Below are 27,707 nucleotides of genomic sequence, written 5' to 3'. Positions count from 1 at the left end.
GTAGGAGGGAGGACGTTAGTATGGCTTTCCAAACACAGCCAATATCTCGACGAGACTTCAAGATGTGAAGCTTCCCAAACACGCCGTTTGTTTATTGTCCTCCTATAAAGTGGCACTCCTCCTCCACATGATTCCCCCGACTGTGGCTTCACATATATTCCATGCACATCCTAGAAACATTTGGACATTATTCCACCATGGAACGCTATCTGACTAATTACCCGCTGACTTTCCACTCCATTGATTTGCATTCATAGCTATTCAAATTATACAATACTTTGCATTTTGAACACTGGCAGTGCTCTTTTAAATTCAGCGTTAAACTCAATGAAGTATATCAGCAGTTGTTGAGAGTACATACAGTATCTACTATAGGATGCTTCAGATCCAAGCCTCTAGCTTGGGATACCGATTCAAGAGCCCCCACCAGCACCATAACACACCACTCTGACTCATTACATGTATCTGGCATCTGCCCTCATTCATCACTGTCCCTTCTCTTCTTCATTCTCTTCACTTAGACCCCAGTATTGTTTGTATCAAAAACAGTCTTGAATGTGTCCTTAACCGTCACTCAGACAAGGCACTTGGGGGAGACCTTGTCCTTAGCAGGGGCCATTATGTGTAATGGTTGTCAGCTGTTTGGAATGCATTACCCATGGGCCGCTGAAATGCTCTCATTTATACTCTTGTCTAGTTTAGCATTCAAAGTGTTTCGCATGAGCACCCTTGGTTATTCAATAGTGGTACTGGAGACATCGCCAACCCCAAATGGATCTCTGTGATTTTTCCTATTCTTACAAAAACATGTTAGTATGAAAGGACTGTGGGTTTATAGGAGTCATGGACACAAAGAGGATATTATTTGATACATGTGCAGTTAGCCTTGCATGGAGTTGGCTCAGATCAATCTTGGAGGAGAACTGTCAGCATCGACAAGGGCCGTGCTTCTACCAGAAATCTGCAGGTCTTCCCATGAGGCAATTTCAGTCTTTTGTTTTCCCATTAGAACACTAGTTACTCTGTTCAACACAACTCAAAGAGCTGCACAAGAATGTATGTCTCAGAAAACTCTTTGATTGAACTACACACGTAAGAGTCTTGTTAGGCAAGGTGCAAGAATCACTACAGTTCCTATGTGATATAAATGTGGTAGGAAGAAAATGTTGATTAACACGTAAAGCTCCCCGTAAAACCAGATGCACAATCCTTCTAATTATGTAATGTGGGGAGTTGGTAATATGATATGAAGCATCTGAAAAGAGTAAGGCATATTTACAACCCCAATTCAGAAAAAGTTGGGACGTTATGTAAAATGTGCATAAAACAGAATGTGATAATCTCCTAATCCTTTTCGACGTGTATTCAATATAACACTTTACAAACACATCATGTGATGTTTAAACTGAAAATATGTATATTTTTTTTGTAAATATGATCACATTTGCAAATTACACACATTTGAAAAGCAACTTTAAAACTTTTTGAAAGTTAAATTATTTCCCATTCTTGCTTGAAATACAACTTCATATGCTCAACATTCTCCATTGTGATATGTTGTGCTTCATAATGCACCACATGTTTCCAATGGAAGACAGGTATGGACTGTCTGTATGGACAGTCTACAGCATGTGTGGCTGTTTTTGATGTATGGATGGCTTTTACTTTGCATGGTGGAGTCTTATCTTGCATTTGTGGATGTTACCCAGGGGGCAAAGTGATTTTATGGACATGGAGCGTTGTAAAAGGTTGTTCACCAAAAATGACATCTCGGACCTTTCACGATCACAACCTGGGTGGACAACCTGGTCAACAAGCTGCTGGAAAGCTACAGCGGGCCGACATAGCAAATCAGAACCACTGTTTAAGTGAATGGGGGTGAATGGGGATGGGCTAATGGGGAATTCTTTGAACTTATAGATATCATTATGAAACTTTGCCAGTTGATTACTGACATTAAAACAACAACTTTTTGTATTACAGTATTTTCCAAAATGTTTAAATAAATATAAAAAATCATCAATATCTTACTAATGATGCGTACATTTGCATATCTGCAAAGCCCCAAAATCTAGATGTTGGGAGAAAACAAAGTCAATTTGTTTTTAAATTTTGAAATCAAAACAATTTTTGGACTCTATGAGCCATAGAAAATTTATTTTTTACACTTCATGTGCTATGGACCAAAAGTGTCCTTTTGGAGTCTCCAGCTGGTATTTTAGGAAACGGCTAGACATTCCCTTGGAAAAAAAAACAGTGTAAAAAATGTTCTATGGGTTATTGATCAAATTTGAACTGTGATTAGGAAAAGCTTCAGGCAGTTGGACACTTGTTTTGTTTTCAAAATTTAAAAACAAATTGACTCTGCTTTTGTCCAACATCTAGATTTTGGGGCTTTGCAGATATGCCAATGTACGCATCATTAGTAAGATATTGATGATTTTTCATATTTATTCAAACTTTTTGGAACATACTGTAATACAAAAAGTTGTTGTTTTATGTCAGTAATCAACTTGCAAAGTTTCATAATGATATCTATAAGTTAAAAAAATTCCCTATTAGCCCATCCCCATTCGCTTAAACAGTGGTTCTGATTTGCTCTATGTCGGCCCCCTGTAGCTTTCCAGCAGCTTGTTGACCAGGTTGTCCACCCAGGTTGGGATCCTGGAAGGTCCTGGATATCATTTCTGGTGAACAACCTTTTACAATGCTCCATGTCTGTTTTTTTTTTTTTTTAATTGTTTTTTCCCCCTAGGTATACCGACAATGGTTTTCTGAAGTGTTCCATGGCCCATGGTGATATCCTTTATAATATTTATGTTTTTTATTTAAATATTAAATATTTGAATTTTTTAATGCAGTGCCATCTGAGGTCATGGGCATTACATTTAAATGTTGGACCTTGCCTCTTACGTGCAGAGATTTCTCCGGTTTTTAATTATAATATGGATTGTAGATGGTGAAATTCTTAAATTATTTTCAGGAATGTTGTTTTTAAACTGTTGGTCTGCAGTTCTTCACAAAGTGGTGAGCCTCACCCCATTATTGCTTGTGAAGACTGAATCTTTACTGGATGCCCCTTTATATCTATTCATTTATAATATCACATGTTACCAGTTAACATGTTTATGTGAGTAATGCCCCTATTCCAAATGTTTGAAATGTGTTGCTGGCATCAAATTGAGAATAAGCATATATTTACGAAAAACAATGACATAGATAGGGTCAAACATGACATATATTGCCTTTGTATTGTTATCAACTTGATTGTATGTGAAGAAGTATTAAGACATTATCACATTCTGTTTTATATACCTTTTACATAAAAGTCTAAACTGTCAAATAAAGCAGTTTTTTTGTATTATTCATGAACATTCATTTTCGATGACATTCTTGTAAAAGCTCATTAAGACACCCAACCTTGATAACATTTATGGATTTTTACTGTTTTAGACAAGGTTTCCGGAGGCTTTAACGTCATGGTACATACACTCCTGAGAAATCAACCAACGCAGGTGGTATGTGTTATGAATGAAGACGGATACATCTGCAAAATACTATAGTGCATTAGGCAGAGACACATGCAGACACTGATTATTAACTTAAGCATATTCAACTCACAGAAAGCCATAGCTTGGAGCAGATCATCTCTCCCAGAGAAATGCTGTGTAGCATTGATAGGCAGCAGATGGGCATCAGTTCAAGGATATAAGCTTGAGGTATCCACAGAGCGGGGCTGGGATTTGCAGCTGACTAAACTGTAAAACAGGAGCTCAGTAGTTAAGATGTAATTATGATATGAAAGATAGTAAAGCAAGCTGTCCCATATTGCTTTGAATTGAATTAGTTCTCCTATCAGAAAGTGTGGAGGTGACAGGACTGCCTATTCAATAGTGACAAAAGCCATTTTGAACTTGAGGGAAAAAATCATGTAAATGGTTCATATTCCTCAAGCCAATGTACAATGAGCCTTTCAAGAGACACCCGTTGCCAGTTGTGCAGGAAATCCCCCTATAACATAAACATAAGTATTCATATTTCTCAATGCATGTCAAACAACAACCAATATACAGATAACCTCAGCAAGTGCATTACAATAGTTCACAATTCATTCTTCAGGTTCTGATGTGGATGCTGAGTATTTAATATATAAAGAGTTCTTGGTTCAGAGTTCTTAGTCCAGAGTTCATGGGGGCAATGGGAGGAGGGTTCACAGTCCAATGTTCGTGGGAGCAGAGGGAATAGAAGGAAGAGAGGGGAGAGAGTTAAGCTTCCTGACAGCTTGGTGGAACAAGCTGTTACCCAGTCTGGTGTAGCTGGCCCGCAGGCTGCGGTACCATCTCCCCGATGGCAGGAGGCTGAAGAGGCTGTGAGAGGGTGGCTGGGGTCACCCACAATGATGGTTGCTTTGCGGGTGAGGCGGGTTGCGTAGAGGTCCAGAAGAGGGAGTGAGGCACCGATAATCCGTCCAGCAGCCTTCACTGTGCGCTGCAGGGTCTTGCTGTCGGTAAACAAAGTTCATCACTACATCCACAAATGCAAGATAAGACTCTACCATGCGAAGTGAAAGCCATATATCAACAACATCCACAAAGACTTCTCTGGGCCAGGGCTCATCTGAGATGGACTGATGTAAAGTGGAACAGTGTGTTGTGGTCTGATGAGTCTACATTTTAAATAGTTTTTGTAAATCATGGATGTTGTGTCCTCCGGGCTCCAGAGGAAAAGGACCATCCAGATTGTTACCATTACAAAGTTGAAATGCCAGTGTTTGTGATGGTATAGGGGTTGGTTAGTGCCCATGACATGGGTAACTTGCACATCTATGAAGGCACCATTAATGCTGAAAAGTATGTACAGGAAAAGAGTGAGGGTACTAGACTGGCCTGTCTGCAGTCCATACCTGTCTCCCATTGAAACATGTGGTGCATTATGAAGCACAACATATCACAACGCAGACCCCAGAATGTTGAGCATATGAAGTTGTGTTGACGTGTTGCAGGCACAACATTTCAAATATAATTACAAAAAAACAATTAAGTCAATCAGTTTAAACAAACACACATGATGTGTTTTTAATGTTTTATATTGAATACATGTCAACAAGGATTAGGAAATGATCGCATTCTGTTTTATTCACGTTTTAAATAACGTCCCAACATTTTTTCGGAATTGGTGTTGTACAACATTCAAGGACTGAACAAAGGAACTGGGGGAATTTTCTTCCCAAGCAGCCGATAGAAACGAAGCACCTGTACTTTATCTTAATATCTCACTATTTCATCTTCACAAAGGCCTGGTAAACAAACCAAAGATTATTGTCCAGAAGGAGCCCCCCTCTCCCTTTCTTCTTGTGCTTTGTTTGTTTCCACTTCTCGGACCCACTAGATCAATACAACGCTGTCGCAATTATTACCATCAGCTACCATTTGGAATGATTGGATTTGCTCCGAAGGCTGAACAATAGACCTGGGCTGTATCATATGGTCGACTTCGCACTGCTGTAAATCCGTAATTGGATAAATTGCGAGGGCTAAGAAAAGCCATTTTCCTGCAGGAGAATAAAATAAAGGACAAATGTGCCAATGTCAGTTTAGTTGTTTCTACTCACAAAAAAAATGATTACTGCATGAAATAGTCCTTATGGCACTGGGCAGCTGTATAAAGTAATCGTATAATCATGACATCAAAGCTGCTGTCTCACATAGCCCCGATGATTGACTTTCTCATTTTAAATGGCTAACCACACACAGAGTTAAAAACAACGAGCAGAATAGAATGGGCTACCTACATGGTCACATCAGATTAGGGATACATCTCTACAGGACAATGCTTAATGTTTTACACAGTAAAGGGTTTTTCTTTTATACAGTAAGGTACAAGACAGTCTTCTTGTTAGAGAGAAATAAATTAAGTGTGTAATTAGTGATAGGACGATAATAAAAAGTTTACATGATTTGGTCATGGCTCACAAGATCATGGCCTCTCCTTGTTAACGAACCCCTCTGAAAGGCTATTCCTTCCCCTCTCTCTTTGCAGCCTTTTTCTAATGTCGTGATACAGATGTCAGAGGTGTTTGCATTTAGCTTCAGCAGAGCACTTCCTAACAGAGCGCAATGTCGGGCTTTTGGTTATTTTGTCAGTGTTAGGCATTAGCTGTCCCTGTCACACAAATAATCAATGTAATTATGCAAGTAATTGGAACAATACAATGTGTTTTTGAAGTCGAAATTACACCCAAGGTGAGGCTAAAATGAAAACAACATGGTTTCCCCTGCAATGAGGACACTGTCTAGAAAAATAAATTCCAGGGACTCTGTTCTATTTAATTTACTGCCCAGACAGAGACAGATTGTGGTCTGGTTTTTCCTTTTATTTGTTTTTTTTTAGGTCACCTGCACACACATTTTTCATTTCCAGCCAATCATCAGAAAGAAATACATCACATTCCGGGCAACTTCTCATTGATTTACCAAAATCTACTACATGAAACATTACCTAAATAGTCAAATCTCCCCGATCATAACAAGCGGATAGCATCAGACAGGGCCCTGGGTATCTCATAGTGGCAATATCCCCAGGATTGCTGCATTGATATTACACTTTAATGTAATCTCAGGAGCCACGGAGCTGCCCAGTTTGATTGGACAATACTGGCACACGGAGCTCTCAGGCATAATTCTTCATTCATATGTATAAATCACTCAAAGTATAGCAAGGGGATTTGAGTCACAAATCCAAAAAAGCAATAACCATGAAGTGGTGTGTGTGTGTGTTTGGGGGGGGCGGGGGTCCAATTCAAATTTCCACATTCCACTGAGCATTAAGTGTAACGGCTTGGAAGGAAACCCAGTAGTAGACAGAACACCCAGCTCTTCAAAACACTTTCAAATGAACCAATCACCCTTGTGATTGTTGGAGAGAGTCAATCAGGGAGGTAATGCCAACGCTTGTCGAGGACATTTGAACACATCACGATGAGGGAGAGGCCACCACTATACAGTATATCTACTATCTCTGCAAGGAGTTTTTTTTTCTTTTCTTTTTTTTAATGGAAAATCGTGTCTTCAGAAAACTACCGCACATAGCCGAGTTCTGTCTGTGTGGGTGTGCCAAAACATCTCATACATTTCTTATTTCTACTTTAGGTTTCATGAAAAAATGCAGGTTTAATGTGACGTCCAAATGGAATTTTTTCTGTAATTCAAGTCAGGGGGTCTGTGACATTATTCTCAAGACAGTACCACTTTGCTCCGGGGATAAACGTTGCTGCCCACAGAAGTCAAGGTTGGAGTATCGCCCGACTTCCTAAAGGAATATTTGGCCCACGCAATTTAAAATTCAGCAGGATTAATTTTACGGCCTGTAGCACAGACTCTGTACAACATTAAAATAGATTCTGACCTTGAGACATTTCCCTCACTGTTTGACTTTACGCCTTCATTGTCCAACATCTAGGTTTACTGTGCGGTCTGAGTAACTTGACATCAAAGTCCTCTTTGATATGTATTTCCAGTAACATCAGTGCACAAATGGCGTACCTTAAATAATCTGTGTGATGAAAGCCCACAAGAGAGTGGTGGATCTGATCTATAAGCCACAGTTCATTACTGTAAGACTAGATCTCACTGCATGGACAGTATTATACACACATGAGCTCTGTGCAATCATGGCTTGAGGTTTTCTTTCTTTGCAGATGCACAACCCAGAGGACACCAGTGGACTATGAGGAGGTTTATTTATTTATTTATTTATTTATTTATTTATTTATTTATGTATTTATTTATTTAGTTAGTTGTTTGTTTGTTTGTTTGTTTGTTTGTTTGTTTGTCTGTCTGTTTCAGGACAATGCACATTAATGAACATGCACAGCAGTACACATAACAATGCCAGATTGTAACCCGGAGGCTAATTTCCATCTGTAGTCCATTAGGCAGGTTGATGTTACAATAAAAATGACAAAGATATAGCCTACAATAGAAACATTTGCTATATACAAATACGGACAAACAGAAAGAAAGAAAAGTACAACAGGAGAATTCATTAGTAGGATTAGACAAATACATAATACACAACTAATAAGGTACAGCATACATTTAGAGGTGGTTGCACCTTTGGTTAGTTCTTAGCCACACCTTTACTTGGCTCTTAAAGGTGGCCAGAGTGGGACGTTAACTTATAGTTGGGGGTAGTGTGTTCCATAATACACTACCTTTAATAGATAGTGCATTATGGCTGAAGGCAGTTTTTCTAAAAGGAACCTCACAGTCCCTGTTTACAACAGCAGGTTCTCAGCTTTATACACAAAAGTGCTGGGCTGCCACCTAATGGTTAGCTCTGTTGTCTGTGTAGACATGATGTGCCCACTATGAGGTCACAGGGGTCCACACAACGCTTTTTATCCCCGGAGGTGTGTGTAACAAAAGTTGTGAAGTACAACCCCAATTCAGTAAAAAGTTGGGACGTTATTATGTCAAATGTAAATAATACAGAATGTGAACATTTCCTAATCCTTTCTTGACATGTATTCAATAAATAACAGTACAAATACAATTTGTTTAAACTGATACACTTTATGGACTGCAGACAGGTATGGACTGCAGACAGGCCAGTCAAGTACCTGCACTGTGTTCCTATGAAGCCAAGCTGTATTAAGACGTGTAGAATGTGGCTCGGTATTGTCTTGCTTAAATAAGAATGGACGTCTCTGAAATAGACGTTGTCTGGATGGCAGCATGATGCTCCAAAACCTGTATGTACTTTTCAGCATTAATGGTGCCTTCATAGATGTGCAAGTTACCCATGTCATGGGCACTAACCAACCCCCATACCATCACAAACACTGGCTTTACAACTTTGTATTGGTAACAATCTGGATGGTCCTTTTCCTCTGGAGCCCGGAGGACACAACGTCCATGATTTACAAAAACTGTTTGAAATGTAGACTCATCAGACCACAGCACACTGTTCCACTTTACATCAGTCCATCTCAGATGAGCCCAGGCCCAGAGAAGTCTTTGTGGATGTTGTTGATATATGGCTTTCACTTTGCATGGTGGAGGCTTATCTTGCAATTATGAAGTATTCCGTGGCCCATGTAGTAATATCCTTTAAAAATCATGTCATTTTTTAATGCAGTGCCACCTGAGGTCATGGGCATTACATTTTAATTTTGGACCTTGCCCCTTACATGCAGGGATATACTGTGTATATATATATATATATATATATATATATATATATATATATATATATATATATATATATATAATATGTATATACACACACACATACGTACTCGTTCAGACACATCTCTATGATTAAGAGATGAGTTTGAGTTTATGATTAAACTCAAACACAAAGGAATGGAGAATGTGCATATCATTCTCCTAACCTGTTTTTAATACACTTTGGCAGGAGAGACAAGTGAGGAGTCACATAGAAAGAGACAGGCCGTGAATACAGAGTGTGAGAGAGAACACAATAAGGATGGGGAAAGAAATGAAAAGGAGGAATATAAAGTTGAAGGACAGAGACAAGACGATAGAAGGAAGAGGGATCAGGTTATGGAAAGCAGAGAGGCACGGAACAGGAGACTGACAGACACGGATTTAAAGCTACTGTTATCCAATTAAAGCTCTTCAAATGTCTTGTAATAAACATATTTTTTGTATCAGGGAAATCAGTCGGAGCTCAGTTTTTGGACGTTTTAGGAATTTCTAAAAACCCCATGTGATTTGCATCCATTTCCCAATTGGTTATGGCATGTTAAGCATCCCAAAACTGCATATACTTTATTGTAAATTCTCTTCAGGAACCAAACCCCAGCAGTGTTGCTACACCATGCTGCACACTGATTAACGAAGTCACTCTCACAAGTTCATTTAGGCTCAGAACATGAAATGGCCTGACTGCAAGTGTGAAAAATGAATACTTTTTTTGTGTGGCCTAAATGCATACATCCACAGGGTATATGCAAGTTGACACGGGCATCAATGTGATACTTGGGTGTGACTTGTTTTTGTCTGCGCTGAGATAACGAGAATATATCAATAGCAGACAAGGAAAGCTTGATACGCGCGTGTTGAATTAAAGAGCCATATACCAAGGAGGAGGCTTTTATTCATGTCACTCCCTTCCCTTCATTGGCCCCCTTGGTTTCAAACACTAGGAGTGATTGACACATCACTTGTATGGCCCCAAATACTGTTTGTGAATGCCGGGCACAATCAAGAATTCATATTCATAGGGAGTATCTTGAGTGTCTCCTACTTAGACTATTCTGACTCGGAGCAAACACTCTCTTGGCACTCTGGCCGTGCAGGTGCATGAAAGCATTCAAATTATGAAAGCAGTAGCCATATGACATCAAGATGGTTTAGCTTGCAAGCAAACTTCTCTGTACTCCAAGGAGATAGAAGAAAGAAAAACAATCTGTTCCTCAGGGCGAAATGCATGTGACATATAATCAGACTCTCCTTTTATCTGCCAACTGACCTTTTTGTGTTGTTTTTTTTATTTTGTTGAGTACCCAGAAGCTTGATATTTACATTACTGAGGGATGGGATGGTCCGTTATGTCTGTAAGGGTATGTTGAATGGACTTTATTTGCCAGGGAACTCCATTGTAAACAGGATTGCGGTTAAATAACTTAGAATTCCCATCTATTGATTTATAATCTGATGTGCTGTTGGCAGTTGTGGAATGATCCGACAAAAATAGTATACAGACCTACTAGACATTACAGGGAATGCAGTTTGAGCCAGGTGCAATGTCATCACACAGAAGCTGCAGTGCAACAAGAGCATCCTCAACATCCTCTTCATGGATCTTACTCATTCCCAAACAATAGAAATGGGGATGATGCAACCATTTCCAGAAAGATTGAGCCAAATCATCAAAAACACAGACCTGGAGTTCTATCCAGAAGCTCACCAAAACAGACAGGAGTTGAGATCCTTTGTTGCTGCCCTACATGCCACTAGGGATAAAGGGCAGTACGTAAGTAAGTAATCAAAATACAATTAATGTCATCTGCAAAAATGTCTTAAAGTTACATCATTTTAACTTAAAAACATATAAAGAAGCGCTATGTTGTACACCAATAGATTGGCATTTGAATTGCTTTTGCCTTGGGGTTATTTTTGATCAAAACAGGCCAGAATATGATGTTAAAAAATATCTTTGTTAAGTGTTAACTTCCAATGTTAAACGTGTACAGTATCATGAATTTGACCATGTCCCTGTCCCATAAACATTGTGTATGTCTATCTATTTCTACATTTGTTCCCCTGTCAGTGGCCAACCATAGCTAATGTCAGGGTTTATACTAACAGCACACTGGTATCAACTGTCTTCCTTCAGCAGGCTCTTCCCTGCAGTCCTCACTGTTCAACATGGCAGAATGTAACCCCACTCTGCTGCTGCTAATTGCTCTCTCGTTGTTACATTTGTCCATATTAAAAAAAATAAACCTTGGTATTGAGTGTCAGTTAAGGACCATACGCTTTTATGCATTTTTCCCATTTATTACATCCTGCAAAGTAGCACTCTCTCACGCTCCACTGCACGGTGTGTCACTGCAGCTGTAACCATCCATATGTCATGCTGCATTAATTAGCATAGTGATAATTATTTACTTCTGTGCTTTAGTTGTTTACTAAGTTGTATTGTGCCTTACCAGGGCCTATGCACCAGACAGGAAGTGTGTTTGAAATACAATAAACGCCATGGTCTTGTAAAACTCAATAAGTTCAAATTTGTTTATGCATAAGAAAGAGTGGATTCCTTACACTTTTAGTGGTGAATGTGATACATGTGTAAATTCTACTTTCACAGCACTGTAAATATAAGCATGAGGGCGACATACCTTGCAGCCAGTGGCATCTCATTATGCTGATTATGGTTCACCTCAGTGCGCCTCACTGTCCACAAGAGGTCAGACATTAACAGCGCAAGTCATAAATAGTGCACTAAATATCCCTGCCTCCTTACGCCAAACAGGGCAGTCACAAGCAGAGGCCAGCGGCAAGGGTGCAAAGCTTTTTTATATATATTTATATATTTGTTTTAATATGTGAGTCAGTGTTAATGAGTAATAAACATTTAAGGGTTTCCTCAAAAATAAAAAGTTAAAAAGGATAGATGGGTAGCCTACAGGCCATTGACATCCACGCTGTTTATGCGGTGAGTTGAATCCATAGATAGTAAATTGAATCATGTTAAATGTTGGTTTGCAATTGAGCTGAACATTTTCTATCATGGGCTATGTTTTATTTTAGGCTTTAAATGTTGTCTACTTTCCTACGCTAAAACTCAACTGTGGGCCTGGCCCTCTCGACTGAAGGTTGTCACGCCTTCTCTTTCCAAGGAGGCAGGTTAATCTCGTCGCTCGATCCAGCGCCTCGGATACAAACGTGTGGCCAGCACTTAAGCTGTAGATTTTGTAGTAATAGCGCACACTCAACAGTTCACCCTGAACGATGGAAAGTGAAGTAGAAGTAGTAGCCCTGTTCTGAAGCTGTAATGGCAAAAGAAAAAAAACTTAATATCCGGTGGTGAATTTAACCTCAACTAAAGTTGCATTTATTTATTTATTCTTCTTTTTTGGCCAAGCGCTGGGAATATTTGAGCGTCAGGGGGTCTCAAAGGGAGACGTCGCTCTACGTCATTGGTGGTGGACTGACTTTACAAGCAGGGATGGCCACCGCGAGGCTTGACTACGTTGCTCCGTGGTGGACCTACTGGCTGCACAACTTCCCTCACTTCAATTTCCCTTTCCAGTCGGTCGACAACAGTTTTAAACCGGAGGAGGCGAGCTATCAGCAGGTTGGTTAACTGTATTGGTGCGTAAAAACGCGCACGTAGTTTCTGGAGAATCTCACCAGGGGAAAAAAAGAAAGAAATCCGAGCTGTTGTGGACTGTTGAGTTAAAAAAAACTAGTGTAAACACCATATTTAAATGTACATTGAAGCAAAAAGTCGTGTTGAAAGTTTTTATTTTGATGAATTAGCCTAGTGCAGCCCTCATAAAATACTACAAGTGTTGGTTCCATTGTCAAGAAGAAGGAACCCACATTGTGCAGTTCTCACATGATGACACATGACCTGTATTAACTACTGGACTGTGCAATAGCTCAGCTGGTAAACGATGTACTGCATCAATATATCTGCTGGCTTGTACACAACACACCCTTTGTTTACCTCTAAAGTTCATTCTTTATTACATTTAAAACAAGGGTTTCATCCATTCTGTTATGCAAACCATTACTTTATACACTATCTTTTGTGCAGGATTCAGCATACGTTTAAAACCTAAAGTATAATAATAATAATAATAATAATAATAATAATAATAATAATAATAATAATAATAATAATAATAATAATAATCACCCTGGATGAATGCTCATGTTTAACACTATAAAACCACACATTCCCTGGCTGACATGGTTGTGTCTTGCTCTTTTCCACTCTATCCTTCTTATGGGAAATTGGATGGCATGAGGCGTGTCCAAATGGGGGAAACATTTTTTTTCTCACATTGTAAAATAAATTATGTATTTTAATTTCCCCAGTGTACATTTATGGCCATTTTCGTCCATGTTAATGTCCCAAACTGCCATTGTTAAGTGATGGTGGACTGACTGTGGGCAGCAGGACCACAGTCATTATAGATCAAATGGGCTGTATGATGGGAAATAAAAATGGACGCTCGTGCTCAGCCGTTTCCATATAGTTCTCCATCTGCAGTCCATCACTTTATTATTACCTTTTATTTTGGCCAGCTATGTTGTGGACCCTTATGACTCTTTCTACAACCTAGCCTTGATTTATGATGAGTTTGTCTAATACAAAAGAGTTGGATTCATCCTATTTACCTAGGGGGCAAAACCCCCCCTTTTTTTTTTAAACAGACATGGAGCGTTGTAAAAGGTTGTTCACCAGAAATGATATCAAGGACCTTCCAGGATCCCAACCTGGGTGGACAACCTGGTCAACAAGCTGCTGGAAAGCTACAGGGGGCCGATATAGAGCAAATCAGAATCACTGTTTAAGCGAATGGGGATGGGCTAATAGGGAATTTTTTTAACTTATAGATATCATTATGAAACTTTGCAAGTTGATTACTGACATTAAAACAACAACTTTTTGTATTACAGTATTTTCCAAAAAGTTTGAATAAATATGAAAAATCATCAATAACTTACTAATGATGCGTACATTTGCATATCTGCAAAGCCCCAAAATCTAGATGTTGGTCAATTTGTTTTTAAATTTTGAAAACAAAACAAGTGTCCATCACAGTTCAAATTTGATCAATTACCCATAGAAAATGAATTTTTTACACTGTTTTTTCCAAGGGAATGTCTAGCCGTTTCCTAAAATACCAGCTGGAGACTCCAAAAGGACACTTTTGGTCCATGGCACATGAAATGTAACTGTGTAAAAAATTTATTTTCTATGGGTTATTGATCAAATTTTAACTGTGATTAGGAAAGGCTTCAGGCAGTTGGACACTTGTTTTGTTTTCAAAATTTAAAAACAAATTGACTTTGTTTTCTTCCAACATCTAGATTTTGGGGCTTTGCAGATATGCAAATGTACGCATCATTAGTAAGATATTGATGATTTTTCATATGTATTTAAACATTTTGGAAAATACTGAAATACAAAAAGTTTTTGTTTTAATGTCGGTAATCAACTGGCAAAGTTGCATAATGATATCTATAAGTTAAAAAAATTCCCCATTAGCCCATCCCCATTCACCCCCATTCACTTAAACAGTGGTTCTGATTTGCTATGTCGGCCCGCTGTAGCTTTCCAGCAGCTTGTTGACAAGGTTGTCCACCCAGGTTGTGATCGTGGAAGGTCCTAGATGTCATTTCTGGTGAACAACCTTTTACAACGCTCCATGTCCATAAAATCACTTTTCCCCCTGTTTAATTGCAATCCAACAAATATCAAAACATCATTGTGGATTTAATAAAAAAAAAGCTCCAATTATGTTCAGGAGGGCCAAACTATGAACACTGTAGTGTTTAATTTATTCCAGCTAAATACATGGTGTGTGTGTGTGGGGTGTGTGGGGTGGGGGGGGGGGGGGGGGTTGAGTAACAAACAAAACAAATCTAATTAAAACAGTATACGGCTGGATAACATTATATGCAGATCTAATTTTTCAACTTGGAAAAACAAAACTTCTATGGATACACTGTATTTTCTGGGCTATATTTCCAAACCCTGAATCCCCAAATAATATGGTGCCGGAAAATAACTCATGTTCTTTCTTTTGACATGGTGATCTGTCCCCTTTTGGGGGAAAGTGCAGATGCAGCTACAAGCAGCTATATCCTAGCGCTTGTTGTGTCATTAAATGAGTCATTCTCGGTTAGCTTTAATGAGTCTTAGTTAACTTAGTCATTGTTAAGCCTGCTACAGACTTCTACATCCTTCTGTGAAGATAAAAGCTCAATGGACGCAGATACTGAAGTAGTTTTCTCTCTCTCTCTACCTCACTCTCTCATGGATCCTTCGCCTCGTTATTGCTTTGCAGCTGGTGGAAATTGAAGTGTCCGCACGCGTGATTACAAAACAATGGAGTGGAAAATTAAGAGGGCGAGAAAGTGGAACTAGCTCACATTGTGCATATGATGGACTAGTTATAGTGACAGTGAAATGTTGTCTCATAAACTATGTCCTAAAAACAAAGATGATGAGCAAATGATTTGATTATTTTGGCCTGGGTGCACTCAGCTGACAATGAAACAATATCAGCTGAGGTATCTTTACAAAACCCCCTTACCTTACTGACCCATTTTGTTTCAGCTGCAATCCATAAATGAATCGATCAACGGGTTCACTCAACAACTGTATTTGTATTCCGTGCGGTTGTATTTAAACTTCTTTATTTTGGCCTGATTGGCATATTTTGCTAGCCTGGTCCTACCAGACCATACTTCATTTAATTTGTACAGAAGCTCTGGAATCGCTCAATTGACAAACTTTAACTCACTTGAAGGCGGGTGTCTGTTGAAGCTTAAAAACTATTGGATCTGCCCAGTGCCACTCTGGATCTGCCAACCAATTGTCGTTACGTATGTCATGCACCGGCTACTGAGACACTCCTTCTGTTCGCTGATTGGACCTGCAGAAATCTGGCCAGAGAAAACCTAAGAATATACTGCAGGTCCAGACTGACTACTGAAGGGAAATGAAAATTGAGCGGAAGTAGGTAGACGGGCGGTGCCAGGCTAATATTTTCCAGGCCACCACACTCATCTTGAATTGTTATGCAATGTGCATCAACATGCCAGTGTTTAATACCGTGCTCTTGTTTATCGAACTTTCGAGCTCTGTTGGCCTGTCTCAGTTAGAATGTCTTGATGATCAAATATCTAGTTGGAATATACTAACCTGCCTGGTTAGTGGACAAAGGACACATTTTGAAAAAGGAAGAAAATATGGAAGCATATGTAAAAGAGTATACGTTGAATTTGGTCAAATTGCCAATGTCATCCAAGTGGAATAATTAGTTAAAGAGGTGGTGGTGGTTGTTTAAAGGAATAGCCCTTGCTTAGTCACCCGGACCTAGACTTTCTGGCATACAGACTTTAGAACTCAAGTGCAAATTATTTGCAAGTGAAATCAAACTTACACTGGTTTCCGAATTGCATACTCTTTCTTTTTTCTATTCTACATACTATATCTGACGATAAAAATTATATTTAGGATGCAGTAGGCATACTATTGGGACATATTTTTACTTATTTGTTTCATCATAACATTGCGCCTTAATCTTGCCTCTTGCTTTTATATCCGTCGCATCCCCATTTGTTTTCATGCGGAGGCTCCGTTGATGTGACGTCACTTCAGGTTCGCACTGGATTATGGGTCAGATTCGCCCAAATATGATCCTGTTTTCAACACTAAAAATTTCGGCAAGATGTAGTAGACATCCGGGTCTTTCTATCCATCCTAAATCTGGCCACAAGAATCGGGACATACTAAATCTTTTTTCTACCATACTAAATAGTAGAAAGTATGCGATTTGGAATGCAGGGTTAGGCTTTCTACTTGATCCTCTTCAAACCAATCAAGTGCTCAATGTTATGAGTTTGAGCTCACTAAATGTAATTATTTATTTTTTATTTAACTTTTATTTATCCTCGAGAGACCAATTGAGGGCTAACCCTCATTTACAATGACGTTGAGATCAAACAAATTCAAAGGAAAAATAACAATACATAAACAATATTCAATGCAAAAACATCAAATACACAACAACAGGTGAAGAGAAAAACAATTGAAACATTTACCCAGTGGTGAAGAGTGGCAGCAATTAAAATGAAATGGGTGAAAGTACAATATAGCCTAATTAAAACAGTTACAGGTAGAGTTTGTCAGATTTAAGATAGTTTGTTTAAATTGGTTGAAGGATATGAAGTTATTTAGTTTAATTTGTTGCTGTAAGTTGTTCCAGGAGTCAGGGGCACTGAAGCTAAACGCTGTCTTTCCCAGCTCAGACCGGGCTTGTGGGACATAAAGCATAAGCATGTCAGTGGAGCGGGTCTGATAAAGCCCATCTGAAATTTGCAGCATTTCTGTTAAATAACGAGGAAGCTTCCCGGTCAAGGCTTTGTAAATAAAAATGTGCCAATGTGCTTTATAGTGATAGTGATAATTAATGAACATAATGGGATTTCCTGCTGGGGTTTTTTGGTTCCAACGCTGCAGGATGCGTCAGCCAACACCAATGTTTGTGCAGCAGTGAAAATCATTTTTAGATTGTTGGGGAATTCTTTATGATGCTGCTGTAAAAAAAAAATCAAACAGATGATTTGTCTAAGTAGATGATTCATGCCATTATAAATAAACTACAAATAAAAAGGAACTTGTTTGCTCGATAAAATGGTCATATGACACCGTCTCTGTAAGGAAATGAACATGATTACAAACTGATTAGTGTAGAAAATAAGCAATTCCATGTTAGTCTGCCTTGGATCAGTCTTACCTGCAGTGATTTAAAAACACCACATCTTCATCGCAGTACATTTTGAATTTAACCTTTATTTATACTCAAGATATCATTGAGGGGTGACCCTCATTTGCAATGATGTCGAGAAACAAAAACAACAATGCATACACAATATACAATGCAAATACATCAAATGCACAACAAGCTGGTAAAGAGAAACATTTTAGACAGAGGTGTAAAGTGGCTGGGAATAAAATTAAATTGGTAAAAGTACAATACGGCCTAATTAAAACAGTTACAGTTAGAGTTTGGTAGATTTATGATAGTATGTTTACATTGGTTAAAGGATATCATGGTATTCATTTTAATGTGTTGCTGTAAGCTGTTCCAGGAGTCAGGGGCACTGAAGCTCAAAGCTGTCTTATAATGTTTAATGTAGAAAGGCTGCCATTACAGACTGTGGTGATGCACTGTTTGCTACTTTCTCCATATCACTGTTTCTCTCCATCCTCCAGGCTTTAAATATGTTGTACACTCAGAAATCACAAGACTGAATAAAAGCCATTTTGTCACATGCTCCCTCCCTTCCCACAGCCCGGGGTCATTTCTGTTTTGCTCTCAGCCACAGTTTCTGTGGAGGAAAAAAACGTTACCTAGACGGAGAGAGGACGCTGGCGCTGTCTGTTCGCCGCTTCTCCCCTCAAGCCTCAAGTTTTAGTTTTTAGTTTTAAGTTTTAAGTCCTGAGTAAGAACTACTAAAACTACTTCTCACCAATTTCTGTGAGCGATTCATCGGTGAAACTGCCTGGTTGATGCACGGATCTTACCGACTTGGCGATTTCTCTATTCCATCCTGTGGCTGGTAGCAAGTGTCAACGAGCAGGTATCGGCGGTTAGCAGGACAGCTGACCGGCCTCGGCACTCTCAATCCTGCCCGTATCTCCTGCTCTTGGCTCCCTGGACGCCCGACACGCTTCATACTCTCCGGTCTCGACTTCACCGGCCATGTCCCTGATGCACCATCTGTGCAGAGTGATTCGCCCCCGAGTGTTTCTCCTCCTGTGTGTGCTACCTCTGTGGTTGACGGCTAACAACAGACGCGGAGCCCAAACGCCCGGCATAATGAACTTCTCTGCTGCTCAACTGATGAAGCTAAACAACCACAATACTCCTGCCTGTATGTCGGTCATAAAAGAACTTGGTCTCCTACGGCGGCCCCGGTACATCCACAGAAGTTCTCGAAGACAGTTTGTTTTCTCCCGGTCTGATGACGCCATTCCCTCTCTCTGGTCAGCCTTGCGCCCTGTCGCATCTCTCCCTCGTCATCGGAGCGCTGTCACTCCATGGATTAGTAGCAGTGACACTGGAGCGGCTGCAACAGCGCCACGCATGGACATAGTCAGTAAGCGCGGGGTGAATTTCAGTCTACTTAAACCAGTACAGAGACTCGCTACTTCATTCAACATTAAAATCGAACTTTTCAATGTCCAATCCCTCACAAATAAATCATGCCTCATACATGATCACATACGGGACAAGTGTTTGGATATAATCTGCCTAACAGAAACCTGGCATCAACCAGATGTATTTTCTGTTTTAAATGAGACCTGTCCTCCTGGCTACTGTTACCTCCAACAAGCCCGCAGCTCTGGTCGTGGTGGTGGCTTGGCTGTCATCTACCGCAATCAATTGGTCCTGTCTCCCCTGCCCCTCCCTGAACTGTCCTCTTTTGAATGTCTTGCATTCAATAGCAAGCATCCTCTCCCCATGACTGCTCTTTTAATCTACCGCCCACCTAAACCAAATCCACGTTTCATCCCAGAGATGTACAATCTTCTTTCCACCTTCTGTTCAACTTCCCCCAACATCATAATTCTTGGAGATTTTAACATCCATGTCAACACCCCCTCCTGCCACCTTGCCTCCGAGTTCCTACAGCTACTGGACTGTCTAAACCTCAGGCAACATGTTGACTCTCCCACACACATCAAGGGGAACATCTTGGATCTTGTTATTACTGACTCCGCCCCTGTAAGTGCACCATCTGTGTATGATATGGGTGTGTCTGACCATAAGGTAATCTCTGTGGAGTTACGTTCTCTGTCATCATCTATCAAGCCCAAACGTGAAATATGTTTCAGAAACCTGAAAAACATTGACACAAAAAATTTGGCTTCTGACCTCAAACACCTCCATCTTGTGCCTATGTCATCAGTCACTGAAACCGTGGACTTCTACAATACAACCCTGAGAAACATTCTGGATTTCCATGCACCCATCAAAGTTAGGACAGCAACATTCTCCTGCTCTGCTCCCTGGTATACACGTGAGCTGCGGAAAATGAAGGCAGCTGGACGTGCCCTTGAGCGCCGATACAAGGTTTCTGGACTTACTGTCCACAAACTGGCGTATCGGGACCACCAAAAGACTTATTCCAAGTCCCTTAAAGACGCTCGGTCACAGTTCTACTCTAACATCATCCAAAGCAGTCCTGGAAATTCCAAGAAATTGTTCTCCACTATAAACCACCTCCTTCAACCTCAAAACCCTCCACTTACAGGAATTACAGAAGATCACTGCAATAACTTCATGGACTTTTTCACAACCAAAATTGATACTATTCGCTCATCCCTCTCTGTTCCTTCCCCCCTGTCTGTTCCAGCCGCCAACCCTCAGACTGGCATCACGTCGCCCCTCTGCTCCTTTCCAGAAATCACCCAACTTGAGGTGCAAGACAACATTAAAGGGATGAAACCCTCCACTTGTGCCCTCGACCCCTTTCCCACTGCCCTGGTGAAAGCGCACAGCTCTGCCCTCTGTCCTCTGATTACCACTGTCATAAACCAATCTCTTCAGACTGGCCATATACCATCTGCACTAAAAACAGCCATTATCAAACCATTTCTCAAGAAACCCACCCTTGACCCTCAGGTACTCGCAAACTACAGGCCCATATCCAATTTGCCATTTCTCTCCAAACTTCTTGAGAAAGTAGTTGCCGGCCACCTACAGGATCACCTCCAACACAACAACACCTTTGAAAAGTTTCAATCTGGCTTCCGCTCCGCCCACAGCACGGAAACAGCTTTGTTGAGAGTCACAAATGACCTGCTGATGACTGCTGATTCTGGTTCACCATCCCTCCTCATCCTCCTCGACCTATCTGCAGCATTTGATACGGTTGACCATCACATACTGCTCCAGCGTCTACATGACTCTGTTGGCCTCAGAGGTACAGCACTGAGCTGGTTTGAGTCCTACCTCACTGGCAGGTCAGAATACGTTGCCATGGGAGGATCAAGGTCTCGCTCACATGCTGTTGGCTGCGGGGTTCCACAAGGGTCGGTGCTTGGACCTATCCTGTTTATCCTCTACATGCTCCCCCTCGGTAAAGTCATCAGACGCTTCGGGATATCCTTTCACTGCTACGCGGATGACACGCAATTATACATCAGAACGGACACTCATTCACCACCATCAGCAGCATCACCTCTCTCCATGCTCACTGCATGTCTGGAGGAGATAAGGGCGTGGATGAAGCATAATTTTCTCCAGCTAAACAGCTCAAAAACTGAAGCCATCCTCATTGGTTCCCCTCATCAGATCCGAAACTCCACCATAACCTGCATTACTTTCTCTGGCAAAGACATCCCTCTATCATCAACAGTCACTAACCTTGGTGTCAGGTTTGACCCCCAGCTAACCTTTGAGGCCCACATCAACCACCTCTGCAAAATATCATTTTTCCACCTAAGGAATATAGCCAGACTTCGTCCCACACTCACCTTAAGAGATGCAGAGAAGCTTGTCCACGCCTTTGTCTCCTCCAGACTCGATTACTGTAATGCACTTCTCAGCGGGATTCTCAGCAAGAGCATACAGAAATTACAACACATTCAAAACAGCGCCGCTAGAATCCTGCTGAGAGTACGCAAATATGAGCACATCACTCCCATTCTTCACTCACTACACTGGCTACCCATCTCCGCTCGGATCGACTACAAAGTCTCCCTCCTCACATTCCAGTGCATCCATGGCAACGCCCCCCAGTACCTCAAAGAACTCCTCACCCCCCAGACCTCAGCACGCTCACTCCGCTCCACCAACAGCCACAGACTTCTCCCCCCAAGGACTAAGAGCCGCACACTGGGAGACCGAGCCTTCTGCTCCTCTGCTCCTCGACTGTGGAACACCCTCCCAGAACACCTGAGGGTTCCACAGTCGATTGATTGTTTTAAAAAGGGCCTTAAAACGTACCTTTTTAAGAAATTTTTTAATCTGTAATTTTTTGCTCATGTTACTTTGATAACTGCTTTTAACTCTTGTTTTAACTTATTTTTTTTTTATTTTTATTTTTTTTTGGTTGTTGTAGCACTTTGAGATTTTTTGCTAAATATAAAGTGCGTTATAAATAAAATTCATTATTATTATTACTTGCTGCGGCAACCAACTCCCTGTGTTTCTATCACCCTTTGATGGAGGCTAGCGGTCAGCAGTGATAATGTTGATCAATGGAGGAGGTATATCTGCACATATCTCAACATGAGTGTTGTTTGATAGTGGTGGGTTGTTTTCACACATGCAGTCAACCTTTTCAAGCGGCGGGGTCACCCAGCCCTGACATCTCATGGCCGCACATAGCAGCCGTCTGCCTCCTTTAGAGATATAAACTGCTGAAAAAGGTTTTGGTGGATTTTATTTTTCAATTCAAAATGCATTTGTGGTCTTTTTCTCTCTTTTCTCCCCCCGGGCCTGCCTCTAGTCTCTGGTCTTTCTAGCCTGTGTCGGTGCGGTGGGTCTGGGTCTCAGCCTGCTGCTTCTGGCCGTGTACCTGGTGTGCCTGTGTTGCTGCTGCAAGGACATAGACGAAGACTCCAAAAGGCCAGATACCAGCTGTGTCACCTGGGCGGCTGTCATCACAGGTCTCCTCATATGGTGAGTGCCAATTGGTTAAAGCTGTAGTGTGTAACTTTTTTCATATAAATGAATGTTGGTTTACATTCAAGCCATCACCAAAACGAGTTGACACAAAGTTGATTAACCTCCACACAGCTCCACAAAACTCTCTGTAGTTGTCAGAATGGCAGGGAGCGTTTTAAAAACTGGTTTCACTCTCCGACACTGGCTCAGGAGCTCAAAAGGCGCCCACACAGTGTTTCAGTTGTTGATTCTACAGCTAAGAAAAAAACGTGGATGCAGAAGGAATAAAATTAATGTGCGATCACCGAAGGCAAACCTTGTGTATATGTGCAGACAGTGTTGTTGTAATTACTCAGAATTCCTCATGGGGGGGACAGAAGTGACACACTATAGCTTTAAGTGGTCAAATAATGCTGTTGTGTTTCTTTTCGTGCCACTAATCTGACAGAACTTGTTGAGTAACTTGACATATGAGCATTAATCATCCGAAAGCTGTGTTTTTATTTTGGGGGATATTTTGGGATAAAGTTGTCCTGTCCTTGGACAGTGTAGTTATTTGTTAACGTCATAGCATAATTGCCTAAATCATATTTACTCTACATCTACTCTATACTACATCTACTCTACTCTACATCTACTTTTCGTTAGCCTAATAGCATAATTGCCTAAGTCATATCTTAAGGGTTATAGAGTAGGGTAGAGTAGAGTAGATGTAGAGTAAAAGTAGTGTAGAGTAAATATGATTTAGGCAATTATGCTATAAGGCTAACGTAAATGCTGGATTGGTAATCTAGCCCCATTTGAACATTGCATGATGGGACTGACAAAGGAAATGATGCTTAAATTCAAATATAAGTCAAATGACATAGCATTTTCTTCAGTTTATACAAGGTTTTTAACATAGGACCGGATTATTTCGTTTCCTCTCATTAGGGATACAGGTTTAGAGTATCGTAGGCTAACATGAAGAGTGCAGATGTGCAGCTCCACCGCCTCTTTGTAACTCTGTCTGTCTAAAGACTACAAATAAGAGCTAGTTAAGCTGTGCTATCTCTGACAGGCCACATCGTCAGCAGGCCCGCGGTCAGCTGACGGCTTGCTGATCCCACTTCTAAATCCCTCAGCTGACTGTTTAGAGATGACTACGCCTGCCACAAGTTTGACCGTTGATTGCACTTTCTCAGTCATTTCAAATGCTCCAACACAAACCATAATACTGCAGTCTTGGATCTGTCTTTTTTTACTATTTTACTATGTACTGTCCTGTGCTTTGCTCTATTTGATAACTTACAATTGCACTCACTGAACCCCAAAATCTCATATTGTCACAGGTTGTAACCGCAACATGCCTGTTCATTGTACTGCCAATGTATGCAAGCGTTTAAACAAGTAGGCAGCTTCTATGAAAATGACCCTGTCTCACTTAATTGTTCTTTGGCGTGAGATTTAATACACTATAAAAAATGAGAGAGAAGAAATGAGTCTCCGATAAAAAAGGCTTGATTTGAATTTGCTCACTTAAAAGTTGTGACATTTATCAAAGTGTTGGGGCTTTAACTCTGTTTGCCTCTCTGTGTCCATACTGAGCCAAAGCCGCAGCACACAAGGCCTCTTGTAATGTTAAGTGACTGAGCATGATGCTGTTTAGCAAACAAGCTTGGTTCAGAGCTCTCATCTCTCTCAGTAGAAGCTTGTTCCAATGGGTGTGTTATACGGCTGGACAGGGAGGACACAGGCGCGGAGACAGTCCCAGTTTAAGAAGGTTTATTAAACAATAATCAGCTGGGGATTGGGCCGGGATCCAGGGAAAGTCCAACTGTCCTGGGGGGGTTCCAGGGAGAGAGCAACAGAGAATGTCCAGGGGCTTGGGCGAGAGCAGACCAGAGCAGGCGGGCAGAGGAGTCCGGGGGGGAAGTGCTCGCTGGTGCAGGTTGAAGCCGATGGAGGGAGTCAGACCGGGAGAGTGCGTGAACTGAAACTACAATCTGGCAGTATCTGGAAGGTCAGGCCGAGTATATGAAGGGTGGTTGATTGGTGATTGCTGGCAGCTGTGAGTGCTTGAACTGACTCCCCACACACCTGCTCCAACCCTGCAATAAACCAGACAAGCAGACGGGCAGAAGGCAAAAAAACAAAAGAGAGGCAAAGAGGCCCAGGCAGAATCATGACAGGGTGGTCAATATCCCTGCATTCCAAATCACATACTCTTTCTTTTTACCACACTACATACTAAAGTACAGAAGAGTTTATGTCGAGAAATGTCAAGAATAAAGACGAATACTCCAAAATGCTATTGGAGTTGGTGGGGCATTTATGTATTTTCAGCATACTAGAATTGACGTGCATGTTTTGGGACATCCTAAATCTTTTTCTGGCATACTAAATAGTAGGGAAGTATGGGGATTGGAATGCAGGGTATATTCAGCTCAACAAATAAACTACCGCATTCAACATCAACTTAAAACATAGCCATTGAACAGACAGTCTTGACATTACAGGTTGAGTTTTTTTGGTTCAGTGCCACACTTTGTATACCTTGGTATGTTGTGCTCTACCTAAAAGTTTGAGTGTGTGATGTTGTTCCCTTTTACAATGTTTTACATGTTTTTTTAATTTTAAATTTTTTGGCATATTTATGCTTTTATTGATAGTGTAGAGACAGAGTTGAAATGGGGCAGAGAGGGGAGTGACATGCAGAGAACGACCGCGGGCTGGAATCGAACCCGCGCTGCTGGCCGAGGCCCATGGGGGGGACGCTCTACCAACTGAGCTAAGGGCGCCCCCGGCATTACACGTTTAACTATCTATCGACTGATGTTGTTGAAAGATGCTTTGAGCTTAATTGAAACGTGCTTCAGTTAGACTGCAACAAAGAGGGATTTTACAGAGACACAGCGATTGAGAAAAATCAACATTTATTTGGTTTGATATGCCACTTAACTGTATAAAATAAAATTCAATATTATTTACAATATAAATAATATTTATGTTATTTTATTATGTCGGGTTGTTAGCCAGATTATTGAAAATGTACTTTGATGTTATTCAAATTGAAATAAAGATGTATTTTAATTTTTTGTCATAATAACCCCATTAACTTTTTCCCAGCATATAACTAACCATGATATTTAAAAAAAAGTATCACATCTGTTGTTGTTGCACTGGAACAGAAAAAAAGTCACTGCTGACTGACTTAACTGGCTTAATAAAGGTTAAACATAGAAAAAAAAATCCAATATTCTAAAAATCCTCTCTGTGTCAGTCTCTTGTTATATGCCATTACTTGTTCATGCATTGTGGCCATATGTTTAGCTCATACCATCTTCTGAATACTAAAGCTCAATCCCCCAGGCTACACAAGGGATCCATCCTTGGAGGAACAAAGACACTAATACTTACCGCTGGAGTACACATTTGCTCCAGTCCAGGCCTATTATTAAATGTATTGATTTTATTTTTTTTACCACCTCTGGCTGCTACCAAAAGCCTTTTTTCACAACCACACAAAATAGTCACTTCGCTGAAAGCTTGATGTCCTGTGTCATTACTATGTCATTAATGTGTCATTAGTGGCTCCTTATTAGCTCAGCCATGTCACTAGGTTGGACTCAGGGTTAATGGAGAGCTCATCATCCCCCGTCCGACCGGAATCAGCTGAAACATGAAGGTCTCGAAGGATTGTTCCATTTTGTATAACCATATGAACAAAGCCCTTTATTTCTCCAACCATGTCCATGCAGTTTGGGTTGTAAGGATAACCAACAGTTGCAAACATATATTTTTCTCTCAGACCAGAGTGTATAGGATATTCCCTCCAATGCCCTTAATCATAACAAGTGGTAAACTAGTTTAACGGAGGAGACGGGCGAGACAGGCAATGGGTTTTCATGATATCATTACAAGGTTAGAGCAACAGCAGACACCTCCGCACATACGCATTGACAGTGACACATCACACACGCCCCCTAAATGAAAGGCTCCACATCCTCTCTTCTTAGCACTTTACTCATTTCCTCCGTTGTCTTACTGTGTGTTAACCTCTTACCTGCCTCTATACCTGGCTGATTTAGTTTTGGTTTTGCAGCACATATGGGGCCAGTTTCACAGACATGGATTAAGCCTAGTCCTGGACTAAATGGAATTTTGAATGGAGATTGTCCATTGAAAGTACAATTTAGTCCAGAACTAGGCTTAATCCATGTCTGTGAAACCGGCCCATAGTGTTTTAAAGTCATCATAGTCTTAGCGAGAAACAACTTCCTGCTGCCTGTTGATGTGTGATTGATGGGCTCACTCCTTCGAGTTAGTGAAACATCCCCGTGAATGCGTCTTAAATTATGATAGAGTGACCTTTGTTCTATCAAGTATGATGAATTTGTGTCATTCCGTAAGCCACTGTAGACTTTAAGCAGACGGGTAAACTGACTCTGGTAAGGAACACCATTATAACAGAGGCTCTGGCACGGTCTCTTCCAGCCAGATACATTTTTGAGGTGTCGAACAGAATTCCGATGTGGTTTCAGCCCTGCATGGGATAACGAGTCCAAGGTTACTGCTGGACACAGAGGTCTGAATAATACACCCTATCTGAATCCATAAGGATGAACCAAACGTATGGAAAGTGATCCAATTTTGGAGGAAGGGATCTTAAAGACGGAAATATGACAAATCTGAAAACATGTGTGTCTTTAAACTTAAGTTTTACAACACCTCATCCCATATGAGTGGATTGGAGTAGCACAGGAGAAGTCTGCAGAGTTTAACAAAAGGATGGCAATTACTTTTTTCGTAGCATGTTTTAGTCCAAGAA

General features: G+C 40.7%; 1 protein-coding gene across 1 annotated transcript in view; it reads left to right on the top strand.

Moving 5' to 3' along the window:
• The first annotated feature begins 12,495 nt into the window (after positions 1-12,495).
• The window catches only part of ttyh2l (tweety homolog 2, like), a 40,258-nt gene continuing 25,046 nt past the window's right edge, over positions 12,496-27,707 (top strand). Inside the window, exons 1-2 of the mRNA XM_080043126.1 lie at positions 12,496-12,828; positions 22,740-22,912. Coding sequence (XP_079899252.1) covers positions 12,700-12,828; positions 22,740-22,912 — 302 coding nt within the window. The 5' untranslated portion in view covers positions 12,496-12,699. The remainder of the gene's footprint in view (positions 12,829-22,739; positions 22,913-27,707) is intronic.

This window comes from Ammodytes marinus (assembly GCF_949987685.1).
Source record: "Ammodytes marinus genome assembly, chromosome: 16".
In the NCBI taxonomy this organism is placed as follows: Eukaryota; Metazoa; Chordata; class Actinopteri; order Uranoscopiformes; family Ammodytidae; genus Ammodytes; species Ammodytes marinus.
Note: the sequence above shows the minus strand (reverse complement) of the source record. Positions and strands in the feature narration are given on the sequence as shown.